Source organism: Ovis aries, chromosome 15 (genome assembly GCF_016772045.2).
Source record: "Ovis aries strain OAR_USU_Benz2616 breed Rambouillet chromosome 15, ARS-UI_Ramb_v3.0, whole genome shotgun sequence".
NCBI classification, from domain to species: Eukaryota; Metazoa; Chordata; class Mammalia; order Artiodactyla; family Bovidae; genus Ovis; species Ovis aries.
In genome coordinates, this window is record NC_056068.1 from 23944970 (window position 1) to 23962477 (window position 17508).

The 17508-nt window shown below is 53.8% G+C and overlaps 1 protein-coding gene across 1 annotated transcript; it reads right to left on the reverse strand.

Moving 5' to 3' along the window:
- Nucleotides 1–1167: 1167 nt before the first annotated feature.
- On the reverse strand, nucleotides 1168–17433 carry TMPRSS5 (transmembrane serine protease 5). Its single transcript, XM_042232817.2, is given in 12 exon segments — nucleotides 1168–7535; nucleotides 7807–7876; nucleotides 7878–7935; nucleotides 8362–8460; nucleotides 10271–10467; nucleotides 12344–12432; nucleotides 12650–12725; nucleotides 13978–14091; nucleotides 14438–14576; nucleotides 15928–16047; nucleotides 16544–16641; nucleotides 17309–17433. Coding segments are annotated over 12 exon segments (1464 nt in total). The 3' UTR covers nucleotides 1168–7256.
- Between the last annotated feature and the right edge of the window lie 75 nt (nucleotides 17434–17508).

Consider the following 17508-nt stretch of genomic DNA (forward strand, 5'->3'; position numbering starts at 1 on the left):
ACATTGACCATGGAGGGGGCAATAAAAGAGGTGGGGGCCCTTCATCAGGAAACTGCCCAGAATCAGATCTGCCTCTTCAGGGTTAGGGGGTTTATCCAGCCGAGGCTTCCCCAGGCTCCTCACATTTCTCCCCTTCCCACTTCTCCTCTCAAGTCCCCCCACGTTTCCCACAGAACACACGCACACATAGAGACACACAAATACATAGACACCCAGACGAAAATACACCCAGACACACCCAGATACATTCATAGATGCACACGTGCACACACTCAGAGAAAGAAACAGAGGCACACAGACCTCCAGACATACCGCCTCCCAGGGGCCACCCCCAGTCACTCAGACTCTCCTCTCTCTGCTCCCTCCCAACGCCAGAGTGGCCCATTAAAAGCGACTTGCTTCAAAAAGTGACCCATCTTTTGATGGCCCCAGGAAAGGACAGTGTCATCAAGACACTCTTGTATAGCCATGGACATGCATGCAAAGGCCTTCCCTGGTGGCTGAGATGGTAAAGAATCCGCTTGCCAGGCAGGAGATCCAGGTTCACTCCCTGGATTGGGAAGATCCCTGGGAAAGGGGATGGCTACCCTCTCCAGTATTCTTGCCCAGAGAATATAAATCGCATGGACAGAGGAGCCTGGTGGGCTACAGTCCATGGGGTCACAAAGAGTCAGACATGACTCACACTCACACACACACTCACACACACACACACACACACACACACAGGTGAGAGTGGACCCTGTCCACAGCCACTTTCAGCTGAATGTTCTGGATCCCAGGGCCAGGCCAGGCAAGGCCATGAGGAAAGTCCATTCCCAGACACAAGGTGTGACAGACGAGCCCAGCCCTCTCTTTCAGGGTCCCCACTTGCAGAGCCCCGTCAGGTCCAGCACATGCACCCGGACTGAGAGACTCAAGGATGCAAGCTGTTTGCCCTGGGTTCCTGCAGGGGGAAGGCTACAGAGTAGGCGGAGGGGACTCTCTGGCCCCTGCTGGTTGGAGAGTTGGTCCAAGGAGGCCCCTCCCAGCCTCACCTTCCTCTTCACCCCAGGGTGCTGGCAGAAAGCCTGACAAGGCTCTGGCTGTCTCTGAGTGCCAGCCTCACCCCCACCCGCTCCCGCCTCGGATCCCCTGTACAAATACAGGGCTACTGCCAAGTGGTGGGAACAGTAAATCTTCCTCATTCTTTTATTCATGCCCTCACCTCTGCAGACAGCGTGGAGGAAAAACAAACCCCGCCAAATCCCCGCGGGCTCCCGCAGTCTGGCAGTGTCTTCTCCGCTCCTCCCCAGGCCCCTCCGGCAGCCACAGGCCAGGTGCAGAGAGCCACCATCTCAGACGGGGGTGTCAGCCCCCTCTCTTGACAGCCAGATCGTGTCACAGGCAGAGCTCTGGCCCAAGCTCTGCGGACCAGACATCAGGGAGACCAAGGGAAACCCAGCCATCAGCATCCCTGGCTTCTGGGAGCAGTCCTGCTTCTGCCTCACCTTTCCCTCCTCCCCCAGACTGCAGGGCTTCTGGGCCTGGAGGGGCCAGGCTATTTATTCCAAACACTAAGCCAGATGAGGTGTGGCTGCCCTGGGTGCCAGCTGAGAGACCACTGAGAGAAAGGAGGGGCACTCAATTGAGCTACAGACCCCACAGAAGGAGGGACTCTCTGGCCAATAGCCTCTGGGCCAGCGCAGCATCGGCTGATGTGACCATCTTTGTAATAGAGTCCAGATCTCAAGAATTCCAAGGAGCCTTCTCCTCCCTGGCTTCTTTTAAGCTCAAACAGACCAAAGAGGGATGGGAGGAGGCTGAAGGGCACTAGATCTTGCCTTTTATACAGAGAAGAGGTGACGGACTTGGCGTGACTGTCCTGCTTTGCCCAGAAACTGCAGATTTCTGGAGACACAGAGTGTTACAACTGGGACAGTCCTGGGCAATCTGGGAAGATGGGGTCCCCTAACTGAGGGGCCGTGGGAAAGACTCTGCCCTCGTTGTGCCTGGCACACGGCACTGGAGACAGGATCGCTCGGACCCAGGCTTCCTGGTCATGGTTCTGCAGGCCGAGAACTTTCTTCACTACTGAGCCACATGGAGGAGGAAAGGCTGGAGAGCAGGTCATCCTGTGGGCAGCTCAGGAGATGCCAAGGAAAAGCAGGCTGAAGGAAAGTGTCCACAGTCTTCAGGGCAGGGAGGAAATTCCCTCACTGTCTCTAGGGAGCTGGCACCATGGAACCCCACCCAGAGCCTGGCGTGTCGGGGAGTAAGCTGGGGAGCCCCTGAGAAAACGTACCCTTGAGCCCTTCACCAGGGCACATGGGACAAGGGGAAAGATGGCTTTAAAATCTTCCGCCTGGGGCCTCAGCCTCCCAGGGACCCAGGAGGCAGTCGGAGCACAGCCCTGGCGTGAGCCTCAGAAGCCAGAGCAAGCCTGTTCCTTTAGATCTGTCCCAGGCAGAGGGCCCTTCTCCATGGGGGTCCCAAGTGGACGCTGTGGACAGATGGATGTCTCCAGAGGACGCTGTGGACAGACAGATGTCTCCAGAGGCAACAGAGGTGTGTGTTATAGCCAGCCTGACAAGGCAGATCCCACGGAGACCCCCTTGCCCAGACTCCTTATTTGACAGATGGGAGACCAAACCCCAGGGAGGCTGAGTCACGAGCTCAGAACAGCACATTCTCAAGGGGTTAGAGATGCAGACAGGACTGTCTGCCATCAGATACCAGAGCTTCCTCAGAAGAGAAGATGCTCAGAAGATAAGCCTAGTCCTGTGGAAGCCCTGGCCTTCCAATCACATTGGTGGAAGATGGCCCCTTCTGGAGTCACAACTCCTCTCTCCATTCTGTTTGAATCCCAAGGGTGGTCCATCCCAGTACCAACCCCAGGAGAAGACCCTCAGCAGATTTCCCTACACTGCTCAGCCCTGGGGCTTCCAGGGCACTGGAAGCCTACTGTGGTTCCACATCTCCATTTCCTGGCCTTGGAAGGTGTAAGAAACGCCAGCCTCACCTCTCAGTAGGAAGCGGCTCCCCACCTACTATAAGGAGCCTTCCTAGGGGTGGAGGTATTTAAGACACAGCTTAAAGGGCCATCAACCACACTGGGCTTCAGTGAGTTTAGCAGGAAGCAGGGCCCTGGGGTGACTCAAACCCAAAGACACATTCTGGTGTGTCTAAGGAGGGAGGTGGAGAGGGATCCAGACCCAGGATGCCAAGGGAGGTGAAAGAGTGGGAGCAGGTGTGGGTGGGTTCTCTTTTGAGCAGCCAGGAGGGGCCTAAGTGTATGGTCAGGAGAAGGCAGAGAAGGGAGACAAGAGGAAACAAGGAAGAGACTCGGGAAAAGCATCTCCTGACAGCCAATACACCAGCTTTTAGCATTTATAACACTTCCAGTTTCCTCCTATTGTGGGTGAACCCAACAAGTCCAAATATAAAATGCAGCCTGAGAAATGTTCCCAAGGAATGACAGGGCTGCCCCCTTGTTCATGGCAAGTCTTCCTAGGAGAAGCAGGACTCTACAGAAAGTCTAACAAGAAGAGAGCCTGCACCCCCCAGTACCCTCCAGACCCCCAAAGCACAGAGAAGGAGTAGACAAGAGCAGAGCTCTGCCCTGGCAGCTAGGAGCCCCCCTTCCTGGGAAGCCTCAGGAAGCTGTAAGCTCTCCCCAGGTAGTTGGGAAGCTGAATCCCTGGGGAGAAAGACAGGTTTCCTGCACACAGAACTGCCCTGACTTAGTCAACAACAGGCTCATGGAGCTCCCTTAGCAATTACTGCCACTCAGCTTCATGGCTGGCCACTAATAATTTATTGCAAATGTCTCATTGCTCCAATAAGGCAGCCACTTCTCTACCTCTGAATTCCCTGCAGAGTGCAACACAGCTGGGCACCCCAGCTGGTCCTCATTAAAACCCTTCCAGTCCTGAATCTTCCCACCCTCCCTCACTCCCATCTCCAGCCCTGCTCTCTAGCAGCCAGCCCAAGACATTCACTTCTCATTTTTAAGGGCTGGATTGCCAGGTGCCAGTGCCGGAAGGGCAGATGAGAGCCTCTGAGTCCGCAGATCTGACTGGTAGCCTGGTGAAATCTACCAGGGCCATCTATAGGCAAAGAGGGAATTGCTATTAGCAAATTCTCTAACCAGCATTCTCTTTATTGTCCTCCTGTGGAAGATACTCATTTGTAACATTTTGATTCAGATCATGCAGAACTGACTGTAAGAACATTGCTCAGGAAGGGACTCTAGCAGGAGCCACTCAGCTTCCCTGGTTTTGATTTCCTCGTGTATAAAAAGTAGAGATAGCTATGCATTACTATGGACAGGTGACTAAACCAGCCCTCTATTCTACACTTCTGTGCAATATTGGACCATCTCATTCATCTGTGTGCAAAACAGTGAAATGGATTTGGCATAAAAAGACTCAAGGTTCCCATCCTGGCTTTGGCCCTTATTAGCTGGTTGGTACTGGGAAGTCACTTAAATCTTTCTGAACTAATATTCTCACCTGTGAAACGGGCAAAATAATATCTCCACCACATAGATGGTATGAGATTTAAATGAGATACCACATGAGCAGGATTGCTAAACTGTAAAGTAGTATCCAAATGTTACTGATTATTAACAGATCATAATGACTATGGTAAATAAAAACCTTCTAAATAAGCAAATATAGGGGACGACAGAAACACAAAAGAGACCATTGCTGATGGATTTGCTGGTAACTCTTGCCTGCCCAGGGAGATAGGCTGCTCTGGAATTGCCTCTTGAAGTGGAGACTTAGAGCAGAGGAGTAAACGCTGATCTCAGGATGGGGGCTGGAGGTTAGGGCTCTCAGAACACAGGGTGAGGCTACCTTCTACCTGCTGGGGCCCCGCCCACGTTGCTTCTGCAATTTGGCAGCAGACTCCCAGCAACCACTTCCCCAGGTGATAATACCACAGTAAATTGCGGCCCTTACTTTCTAAGCACTTCCTGCAAAGGAAGCAGACCCTCCAGAAATGAATCTTCATTTGTACTACCCCTCAAAAAATGCTAACAAACTCATGAAAAAAAGCTGTGTTATTGCTAAATGCTAATTGCATTTCCTTGGGTAAGCACCATAAAAAATTCATTGCAGTTTTTAGAAACAAGATGCCAACTGCATTTTAATTGCTAGAGAGGAGAGAGTCAGGGAGAAGCTTAACCAGGAAAATGCTAACTGGGCAGAAACTCAGAAAGACATCCCCCTAAGCCAGAAAACCCAGTCCTGAAACAAGAGCTGAAGAGAGATAGGTCTTGTGGGCCACCAGACCCTCCCTGAGGGAGCCACTGACTCAGGGGCCCTCAGACATGCAGGATCAGAGCACTTGGATATCTGTAACATTGTTTGTTGCCAATCATGACATGTAGATTGAACAAATATAGTCGCTCAGTCATGTCCAACTCTTTGTGACACCATGGACTGTAGCCCTCCAGGCTCCTCTGTTCATGGAATTTTCCAGGCAAGAATACTGGAGTGGATTACCATTCTCTTCTCCAGGGGATCTTCCCAACCCGAGGACCGAACCTGGGTCTCCTGCATTGGAGCCAGATTCTTTACCTTCGAAGCTACTAGGGAAGTCCTACCAAATGTAAAGAAGTACATAAATAAGCACTAGAGAGATGAGCTCCAGAGCTTTAAGAAACATGCATGGGAGGAAATTATTCTACTACCACCTTCCCGTGGGCGTGTGAGAGAGAGAAGGGGGAATGGGAGGAGGAGACGGAGACCGTACTTCGCTTTAATACCGGAAGTCCTGGACCAGTTCACAGAACTGTCATTTTAAAACCTCCCCACTCTTCCAATGCCGAGCGGAGTATTCTGACAGTGGTCTCCTGCCTTAGCGCAGCAGAGCCAGCCAGAGCCAAGTGAGAGCAGGAAGCAGGTGAGATCTACAGGGAGTTGGGAGGATCCTGGCTCCGTGGGCTGAACCTGGGCTGACCCAGTCTTGACCCCATTTGCCCAGGAGCTTCCCAGTCTGGGTCTCTGGGGAGGCACTTCCCCGGCCTGAGAGTGTGAAGAAGGCAGGCCCAGGGCAGGCTTGGGCGTCCTCCCAAAGATGCACACAGGACCGCAGAGGGGATGGGGTAGAAGGGCAGGCTCCTCGCTGCCACTGACAGCCTCTTCCTCTCCAGCTGCTCCCCCTGCCCCAGCCCTCTGCTACCCCATCTTCCCAGCCCAGTCCCAGCTTCTCTCCCATCCTTGAGGCGCTCCACTGAGATAGAGAGACTGGAAATCAGGGCCCACGGAGACAGGCACAGTGGCCTAGAGGCTGGCCAGTGGGTGGTGACTGTCTCCTGTGCACTGAAAAGAGATCCATCCATGCCTTCTGCATCTGGGGCTGCTTCTCCTCCATCTAGTGGACCTGCCAGAGAGCCCAGGAAACATGCTGGTGTGTAGTGAGAGGGAGAAAACTAATCAATAGGAGTGGGGAAGGGAGTCCTGGGCTGAAAGAGAAAGGAGCTGATCCACAGCGTGGCTCCTCCCTCCATGAGCCAAGCAACTAGCATTTTAACAGACCACTTATTTTATATATATAGCTGTGTGTATATGTCCAAAAGAATCTTAAAAAGAGTGAATATATATGTCTGTATAACAGATTCACTTTGCTGTACACTCAAAACCAACACACTTCTGTAAATAACTATACTCCAAGAACAATTTTTTTAAACATCACTTAACCACTCAGCCCCTTCATTTCCACTTCTATCAAACAGGACTAGCATATCCATTTCTCTAGGGTTTTTATAAGGTTTGAATGAGAAGATGGATACATAGGTGACCTATAAACTCTACAAAGTGTATTATCCACTACCTGCCCTGAGCCCAACTTTGCAGAAAGATGCACGCCCTGCATTCGTAAAGGACTTTATACAAATCACATGCTCTTGTTCTCTCACTTGCCTCTCCCACTGTAAGGATGAAGTGGAGAGGTTGGCTCAGGACCACATAGAATGAATTAGTTGCTGAAACCAGACTGCTAGATGCTGAGCTCTCTCCCTGGTACAGGGAGGGCAGGCGGGACCAGGGAAGAGTAATGGTCATAAACAAATGCATCGTAACACTTGGGTCACACACTCCAAGCCTGGAGCTGGGCAGGCCTTACTTCATGTAATCGTCACATATCACAGCATATAAGATAGACTGGATGGTTATAACCAGGACACTGAAGTTTACCAAGCTTAGGAATCTGGGCTACAAATTCGGGTCGATTCTTCCCGAGTGAATGCTTAAACTGATAGAATGGATTCAGCTGTCATAGCCATCACTTCCTCCTTGCAGTCTGAAACCTTCCCCCGCCCCCAGCAGAGGGTCACGGTTTCGAGGGTTGGGTCTTTCACAAACCGGTCTTCTCCACTTGCCGCGACTCACCTGCGCCGCGGCGTCCTGAATCGAGTCCAGGAACTTGGGAACCTTGGTGTAGACTCCGGAGTGGCTGGGTTCTGCGCAGCCATGTCCCCAGCTGACCACCCCCACCAGGCGCCACATGCCCTCATCCAGGCACACCAGGGGACCCCCACTGACCCCCTGAGGGATCCAGCCACCGGACACAGAGAAGCGGGCAGTTAAGTCCCTCCTGGTGGAGGGGCACCAGCGTGCTCCCCGCCCCCACCCCAGGCTGGGCGCTCACCTTGCACTCCAAGCCGTCCTGCTTCCAGGATGAAGCCGGTCTCGCCTCACCCCTCCTTGACCCTCACTGCGCTGCCCACTTGCCTGGGCTCCTCCTCTGCTACCAGAGAAGACATCGGCCAGGCACCCAGCCCGAAGCCCCCGCCCCGCACCAGGCCCTCGGCCACACCTAGCAGGCATCCGCCCTCCCGTCGAGGTAGTCAGCACACAGCATGTGGGGCGTCAGGGCCCCGCTGTACACAAGAGCTGTTGCAGAGCTGGGTGCTGAGAAGAGGGACCAGAGTCCTGGAGCACGGAGCTGTGGGCTGCAGGGAGGGAGATAGGAGATGGGAGGGTCACAGACGGAGGCGGGGGAGGCGGAGGCGCTAGAGGGAGTTAGGGACCCCAGGGACATGGAAGCCCAGGACTCTGGCCAGGAGGGTCCATCAGACTTGGAGGGAGGGGTATGCATCACACATACACCCTGATGCTGAGGCCCTGGCACTCCTGGGAGGCAGGGAGGGAGAAGAAAGGGCCTGGTTTCGGGGGAAATACCAGTTTGTTCTCCTGGAAGGACCCTGGGGCCCCCCATCTGGCCGAGGGTGATGCCAGAGGAGAAGGGGACTCGTGGTGTCCTGTGGCCAGGGAGGAGGAGGCCGCGGTGCCTCACTTCTGGGGACAGATGCCTCGCCTCCCAACCCCCACCCCCCATCCTGTGCACCGAGGGCCCTGGGAGCTGACTCACTGTGGCTGGGGTCAGTGTGGCCCCAGCCAGACACCCAGCACTCCGAGCCCCTCAGAAAATCCCGCTCTTTGGCCAGCAGGCACACGGCGCCCACGGTGTGTGCGGAGAGGCAGTGGTCCTGGGCCCCACTCAGGCTCCGCCCCTCTGCCCCCAAGCCTGGGCGCAAGGACCAAGGCCGGCCGGTCCTCCTCACCCCTTTCTTCAAACAGTCCTAGTTCCAGCTTCCTGCATGGCTGTGTGGGCCAGGCTCTGTACCACCTGAGGGTCACCATTCACGCAGAGGACAGTGTGGAAACTGCTGTGTACCTGGCGTCCTAGGCTGGACGGGGTACACATGATACCTCCCACCTGGGACCAATGAGGGATGGAAACTCATGCTGGGCTCTTGTACCTAACCTCTCCTAATGAGGACCCTGTTTGGTTTTCCCCAGGGTGTCTAGATCCTCTTGGGACATGGTTCCAAACCTATGGGACCCATTCTATGGGTGAGCCCGAACCTGATTTTACAGAGTGTATAGACCTGCCATTAGATAAACACCACTTCACTGGGAGAAAGTATTTCCTCTTCGTTTCTCTTTCAGCCCCTCTGCAATGAGGAGAGAGAGACTGTCTGGGCCGCTCTGTGCCTCTCTGGACTTCCATCCTCCCCTTCTAAGCACAGAGAGAGCAGCCTGAGTCAGCAGTTCTGCAGAGCACAGTGCCAAGCTGGGACTTGAGCACTGTTTTGCTTCCAGTCTATACATTTTTGTGGTTGTTATATTCACTCTAAGTCATAAGGTCTCCAGTCTGGTGGAAACCTCAAATTTCCCTTTAAGTATATTTAAGTCAATTTAGAAGCGTTAGCTGTTGAACAACAGTGCAGAGAGCACTCATGTACGGTAGACTCTAAACAGTGTAGAGCAGCATGTGTTGCTGGGGATTCCCAACAGGAACCAGTGGAAGGGAGGAGTGCTGAGTGTGTATGAGTGTGTGTGTGTGTGTGTGTGTGCGTGCGTGTGGTGTGAGAGTAAGCATGCACAGGAGTAGGTGTGCCTGTGGGTATGTGAGCCCTGCATGAGTGTGTGAGGGCATGCACAGGTGTGCGTGCGTGCCTGGCGCATGCATGCGGAAGACAGACCTGGCCTTCGAGGGCAGACACTGTGGAGGAGGCGCCCTGCAGGGACCTGTTTGCCTCCTGAACTGGGAGAGAGTCACTTCCCTCATCTGGACACACCTGCCTCAGCTCCCCGTCAGGCTTGTCATGAGGATGGGGAGGTGAAAGGGTTGTTACAAGGATGGGGGGTTGGGTGAAAGGATATTTGGTAAAGTAAGTCTTATTAACCATAACATAGTGCTACTTATTAACTGTTATCCTATTAACGTGCTGTGTGCTAAGTTGCTTCAGTCATGTCTGACTCTGCAACCCTATGGACTGTAGCCTGCCAGGCTCCTCTGTCCATGGGATTCTCCAGGCAGGAATACTGGAGTGGGTAGCCATTCCCTCCTCCCAGGGATCTTCCTGACCCAGGGATCAAACCTGTGTCTCTCACATCTCCTGCACTGGCAGGCGGGTTCTTTACTACTAGGGCCACGTAAGAAGCCCAGTAACTATATAGTTATCTGTCATCCATCCTAACCCAGCTGGAACCTGGCACTAGCCTGGGAACTGGGTGGAACAGCCTGCTGGAGATGGAGTCACTGGGAAGCTCTTCTGGGGACCTCGAGGCAAATCCCACCTGCCACCCAGCTATGATAAGGGCCAGACCCTTTGTCCCCAAAAGAGCACATGGAAGAGCTGGTGCAACCCAAGGTCCCCGTGACGCCAGAGTCCATGACAGTCCCCAAATGAAGTGACCATTGTGAGGTTCACAGCACGGGGGGTCTTAGGAACCCTCGCGGCTCCCACCCTCCACCCTCAGCGCAGCCTCACCTGAGAAGTGCAGTGGGGCGTGGAGCTGCAGGAGGGCCACGTCATAGTCGTGGTTCTGGGCGCTGTACAGAGGGCGGGTGATGATCCGCTCCACCACAGCCCCCTGGTGTGGCCTGACCGTTCTGTGGCTGACCAGCCCCGCATGGACCCGCCAGCTGGACAGGCAGGACAGCCTGAAACTGCACACGGAGGCCGCGCTGAGCCCCGGGGGAAGGAGAGGCAGAGATGCTAACATGGGTGAGGTGGCAGGTGGAAGAAGCCACCAGAGAGGCTGTTAGTGGGGCCCCATCACTGGGCTGCAAGTTCCCAGGACCCAAGCCTTTTCAAATCTGCCCCAGCATTTGGTAAGACACTGGACATGCAGTAGGTGCTTAATAAATGCTCAGGCCCTGATGGATTGAGAAGTGAGACGCCATGGTCATCGGCCACTACTGCCTCCCTCCAGCATAACGCCCTCCAGGTTTTGCAACAGATAAGGAAGTGATCACTAATCTAGAGCCAGACATCCTGGAATGTGAAGTCAAGTGAGCCTTAGAAAGCATCACTATGAACAAAGCTAGTGGAGGTGATGGAATTCCAGTTGAGCTGTTTCAAATCCTGAAAGATGATGCTGTGAAAGTGCTGCACTCAATATGCCAGCAAGTTTGGAAAACTCAGCAGTGGCCACAGGACTGGAAAAGGTCAGTTTTCATTCGAATTCCAAAGAAAGGCAATGCCAAAGAATGCTCAAACTACCGCACAATTGCACTCATCTCACATGCTAGTAAAGTAAGGCTCAAAATTCTCCAAGCCAGGCTTCAGCAATACGTGAACCATGAAATTCCTGATGTTCCAGCTGGTTTTAGAAAAGGCAGAGGAACCAGAGATCAAATTGCCAACATCCGCTGGATCGTGGAAAAAGCAAGAGAGTTCCAGAAAAACATCTATTTCTGCTTTATTGACCATGCCAAAGCCTTTGACTGTGTGGATCACAAGAAACTGTGGAAAATTCTGAAAGAGATGGGAATACCAGACCACCTAACCTGCCTCTTGAGAAATCTGTATGCAGGTCAGGAAGCAACAGTTAGAACTGGACATGGAACAACAGACTGGGTCCAAATAGGAAAAGGAGTACGTCAAGGCTGTATATTGTCACCCTGCTTATTTAACTTATATGCAAAGTACATCATGAGAAACACTGGGCTGGAAGAAGCACAAGCTGGAATCAAGATTGCCGGGAGAAATATCAATAACCTCAGATATGCAGATGACACCACCCTTATGGCAGAAAGTGAAGAGGAGCTAAAAAGCCTCTTGATGAAAGTGAAAGAGGAGAGTAAAAAAGTTGGCTTAAAGCTCAACATTCAGAAAACGAAGATCATGGCATCCGGTTCCATCACTTCATGGGAAATAGATGGGGAAACAGTAGAAACAGTGTCAGACTTTATTTTTTGGGGCTCCAAAATCACTGCAGATGGTGATTGCAGCCATGAAATTAAAAGACGCTTACTCCTTGGAAGAAAAGTTATAACCAACCTAGATAGTATATTCAAAAGCAGAGACATTACTATGCCGACTAAGGTCCATCTAGTCAAGGCTATGGTTTTTCCAGTAGTCATGTATGGATGTGAGAATTGGACTGTGAAGAAGGCTGAGCACCGAAGAACTGATGCTTTTGAACTGTGGTGTTGGAGTCCCTTGGACTGCAAGGAGATCCAACCAGTCCATTCTGAAGGAGATCAGCCCTGGGATTTCTTTGGAAGGAATGATGCTAAAGCTGAAACTCCAGTACTTTGGCCACCTGATGCGAAGAGTTGACTCATTGGAAAAGACTCTGATGCTGGGAGGGATTGGGGGCAGGAGGAGAAGGGGACGACAAAGGATGAGATGGCTAGATGGCATCATTGACTCGATGGAAGTGAGTCTGAGTGAACTCCGGGAGATGGTGATGGACAGGGAGGCCTGGCGTGCTGCGATTCATGGGGTCGCAGAGTCGGACACGACTAAGCGACTGAACTGAACTGAAGATGACACGTGAAGATGGCTAGATGACTGGGAAGATGGGAGAAAGGAACTCCACACACTGTCTCCTACTTGGCCCCTAGTTCCTTGCCCTCCTTAGATTCTGGAAGCTGCTGCTCCCCCTTTGGTATGCTCCGGAAGAAGGGAGGGTGTGTCAGAGGCTAGGCCGGGGAGTAAGGCAAGGAGGTCACCTGCCCAGATCAGCAGCTGGTGGGGGACAGAACAGAGGCGTCCATGGGGCGACGCTCTGTTTCAGCAAAGCTGTGTCTGCAGGAAGGGCCCAGTGTGTGGGTGGGCAAGACATCCCCCCTGACCCAGGTGAGCCTCCCACCGGGGCTCTTCCACCCCAGGGGCATGAGGGAGACCTCCTTCTCCCACCGCCTCCTTCCCAGACCCTGGAGGGGACTCACCAGAGCACTTGAGAGAGACGATCTGACCAGAAGCACAGCGGTCCCTGCAAACCAGAGGCAGCACCAGCAAGGAGCTGGACAGGGACCCAGCCCAGCCCAACACCCCTCTGGGCCTGGAGGAGGGAGTGTTGTTGGGGGACAGCAGACAGGGCCGCTCAGTGGCCACAGCTATCTGCTTCCCGCCCCCACCCAAGCCTTCAGACCCCTCCTCGTAGCAGGTCTCCCAGGAAGTAAGCATGCTCTGCCTGACCATTCAGGGGGTCGATGTGGGCAGAGCCCAGAATTACAAATGGAGCATTGATGGATGTAAAAATTCAGTTGTTCCCACTGAAGCCCCAGGTATGCTCAGCGCGGACAGGCGAGTGAGTGAATGGACATGGTCCTTCACCTCCTGTTCCAGCCCAAGCCGACTCCACTTAGTCCAAGCCCTCTGCCCAGTGCTGTGTACTCCCACCCTCCTCTGCCCTCCTCTTTCTTAGCATAAACCTCCACTCCTTCTGGACCAAAGCTCTCTTCTCTTCGCTCATCTCTTGCCCCCAGCATCCAACATCTGGATCCTCAGTTGCTACTGGTTTCCCAAACCCACAGCCCTCCGGCTCTCCTGGCCGAGTCTGTCCACAGCTGTTTCCCTTTGCCTGTTCAGATATCTAAGGCAGGAGCACTGCGTTCCCCTGATGGAGCATCAGGGGGCAGGAGCTGGGTCAGAGGGGCTAAGGTTCAGATGGGAGCAGTGGCTGCAGAGGTGAGAAGGCTTCAGAGCAGGGTTGAGAGGACTGCTGGAAAGCTTGAGGACGCCCACCCCCAGGATCGGGGGAAGGTCCGTTCCAGGACTCTCTCTTCTCTGCAGAGTCTCTGGGTTCCAAGCAGTCCACTATCTCTCTCCTGAGATACCAGAATCATCCAAATAAAGTGTGGCAGGGGTAAGAGGGACTAGTTTGGAGGCAAGAGCCTGATTTCAAGACATGGTGTGGCCGATTATCAGTTCTGTGACCTTACACAAGGCCCTTTACCTCACTGAGTCTCAGTTTCCCCATCTGTGAAATGGGAATAAGAGTACCATTTCAAATCCTCTGACAGTAACACCCAATCCTGCCATTTTTGTGAGGGGCAAATAAATTATGTATAAGGGCAGAACTTGTATGAAATGAAATATTCCTCTCTGTCGTCCTATCTTATGCCTCCGGTGTCCTTACCACTAGGCTCTCATGATAGGAAGATTTTTGTTGGGTTGTTCATGGAAGTGAGGAGCACCACTCAGTCTCACCCCCAAGCCCACCCCTTCCAGAGAAGCCCTACCTAGGCTGCCACACCTCCTCCAGGAAGCCTTCCAGTCTAGGAGACAGCTGAGCAAACTCCTTGGAACTGTTGAGCCTGATGTCAGAAAGGTTCACTGCCTTGTGGTGAGTGAGTCTTGATAGGAAAGGGGAATAAAATGGGTGGAAATTGGCTGTAAATGGCAATACAAGAGACGGCAGGTTAGTATAACAGAATGTACAGGAGATACTGCACCAGGCTAGTGACTGAGCAAGACTAACAATGAATGACTTCTGCTGGGATTTATATTTTGTTGAAAAGCAAGGATGCCCAAAGGAGAGAAACAGGCTTGGGCACCATCATGCCCAGAGACCAGGAGACAACCAAAATGACCTCTTGTCATTTCCTGAGTACTCTGATGGTAGCAGGCAGGATCTTCAAGGCCTCTCCCCGACCCACCCACCCTCCACCTTCCCCAGGCCCCAGGCCCAGCCCCAGTTACCTACGAAGTCCGAGGCTCCCGCAGACCCGCGCCCCCAGGGCAGAGCTCCAGCTTTCCTGGCAGACCAGCAGCCAGCCTGGCCGGGCCCTCAGCCGTACTTCCAGCAAGAAGTCCTCAGAAGTGTTTATTCTGAAAGATACTGAGACCCCGGCATGAAAGCCATTTCCCATCTGCAGTGGGATGGAGGAGCTGGACCCCTCACCATGGGCCCTGAAGAGACCTTCATGATCGCCTGGGTACCCAATGTCGGGCTCCCTGTTCCCCGGGAGCCAGCCAATGCTGAGAACAAAAGAACCCCTCTCTGTGCTGCCCTTCAGGTTTGTGTTTAACCAAACACTTTCACACGTGCTCCATCACCAAGGGTCACAGCCGCCCAATGGCGTGAGAATGCCCATCCTCCCCATTCTGCAGCAGGTAGTAAGGCACGAAGGTCAAGCAACCTGCCCTAGGTCACAGGATCTGCAAGTGATGGAGCCAGGTCATCCGATTTCTGGAGAAGGCAGTGGCACCCCACTCCACTATTCTTGCCTGGGAAATCCCATGAACGGAGGAGCCTGATAGGCTACAGTCCATGGGGTCACTAAGAGTCAGACACGACTGAGTGACTTCACTTTCACTTTTCACTTTCATGCATTGGAGAAGGAAATGGCAACCCACTCCAGTGTTCTTGCCTGGAGAATCCCAGGGACAGGGGAGCCTGGTGGGCTGCCATCTCTGTGGTCACACAGAGTCGGACACGACTGAAGCGACTTGGCGGCAGCAGCAGCAGCAGCATCCAATTTCAAATCTTGTGACAGTACTGGTGATGGTGCCCACTTATTGAGCATCTGCTTTTTCTGGGCCCTGAGGTAAGCTCCTGTACTTCATGCTCTTATTATGCTTACAGCTTCGCGCAGTAAATATTTTTATCTCCACTTCATGGAGAAGGACATGGAAGCTCAAAGAAGTAATGTATCCAGAGGCACACACAGCTAGCAAAGGCAGGCAAGCCTATCCTAAATAATTTCTGTAACTGTTTCTAACCCCAGCTTTGGCAGCACGGTATCTTCTGACCCTCCACCCTTACCTGGAGGGGAAGGGAGAAAATGGGGGGTTGGGGATGGGGAGATAGTGTGGTGTGAAGTTTCCAGCCCTCTACACCTTCTTTGCCACTGGGTCAAGACCCATGTCCACCACGCACTGGCCTCCAACACACACCTGGCTCCTCTTGCCCTGCATGGCAGGCTCCCTCTGTCCAGATGGCAAGTTGCCACCTCTCCTGGAAGCCTGGGTTTTTAGCCGTGCCCCCACTAGGGATCAAAACAGTCCCCAGGAAGTGCTGAAAGCCCTGAATCAGAGATCAGCTTCTGGAGGCTGGACCAGGGCCTCACCCTCACAGCACAGGAGATGCAGGTGGATGACGGCAAACTGGAAGGATCCCAGCACTGTGCAGGGGCCCTGGGCCTGGGGGGTGGGGAGGGCAGTCTCCCCACCTTGGGGGTGTGGCTCACCTGTTCTGGGAATCGAGGGGAGTAAGGCTTCCTCACTGCTGGCCTCGGAGCAGTTCAAAGTCATCTCATCCTGCAGGGCTCCAGGAGTGGGCTGAGAGGCAGCTGGCCACAGATACAGCACTTCAGAAGACAAAGACAAGGAGAGGGTCACAGAGAAGAGGCTGGGAAAGGAAGGGATTCCCCCAGGAGGAGGCCCAGGCGCAGAACAAGACACCTGCTGCAGAGGGAGGGAAGGCAGCCTCTGGGGACTTCTCACTACCACCCTGCTTTAGGCAGGTCCCTCCCAACACGCAGAGAGGCATTACACCTTCTGTCTCGTCTCTGTATGTTTGTCTCTCTCTCACAACGGGAAAGATTTCCAGGTGAAGCTTGACCAGGGCCTCCCTGGATCACCTGCTCAAGCACATTTCTCACTATAGGATGAAAACATTCCTCTGCATAGAGCCCGAGGCCCTCCGGCTGGACCTGCATCCCGTCTTCACTTGCTGTCAGAGAAGATGGAAAAGGCAGTCATCCCACCTGCCCTAGACACCCACTCACTTCCTGTTCCTCTCTCCCAGCACCCCCAGAATCTGTTCTTGTCCCTCCCCTAGCCACTGAAGGTCCCAGTACTGACCTAGAAGCCAGGAGCCAAAGCCTGCACCAGCCAGCAGCCCCAGGGCTCCCAGTACTGCCCAGCAGCGCCGCCCAACACACCAGCGCCTGCCCCAGAGACTGTGGGGAGGGCAGAGGAGTGTCTGAGGGTCCTGCCCCTGCCCACCAGCCCACTGCACCCCAAACAGCCAGACAGCCACCAAGCGGCGGCAGGAGTTTGCCCCACTGCACCTGCCCACCTCCCCCTGACCCATTATCATGGGATGGGTGGGAGGGTAAGAGCTCTGATCACAGGAGCCTCAGAGCCCACTCAAGCCCCCAAAATGGGAAACAGAGAGAAAGCAGTCTAGGATGGATAGTGAGAAAGCCTCTGGCCATCAGTCATTTAAGGCTGACCTAGGACGATCTGGGGAGAAGGAAGCTGGGGGATGTGGGAAGATCGTCCCTTCACTGCCCCACCCTGTCATTCCCTGGTGGCCCAGTCTGGCCTCCTGGATTGCTGCTGGGTCTCAGGCTCCCGTAGCGAGTCTCCTGGCTCTGCAGATTCTGGCCTCTCCTCTGCCTCCTGAGCCTCTGTGGGGGCTTGGCCGTCCAGCGTCGGGCTCTGCAGAAACAGCTGTCACTCACCAAGAAGAAAATCTCCACCCAGCACAAGTCCTCACTCTCTAACTCCAGCCACACCCTCGCTGCCACTTGCAAGTCTTTTTCCACCCTGGGGACTCGGTGTGTGTCCCCATAGAGGCCCCCCGGGCCTCCCAGGTCTCCTGGAACCCCTTGCCATACTCACCTTACTCTCACCCACCCAGTAAGTGTCACAGCAGACACCCGAGCCTTGACTGGGCTGATTCCGAAGCCTACACTTTTCACCGCCCCCTCACCAGCATGGAGGGCATCCACTGAGTCCCTCAACATCCCTCATCAGATCCTAAGATCCCACCTTCATCATTCCCTCCCATCTCAGAGGAAGAAGAGCCCCTCCTCAGTGAA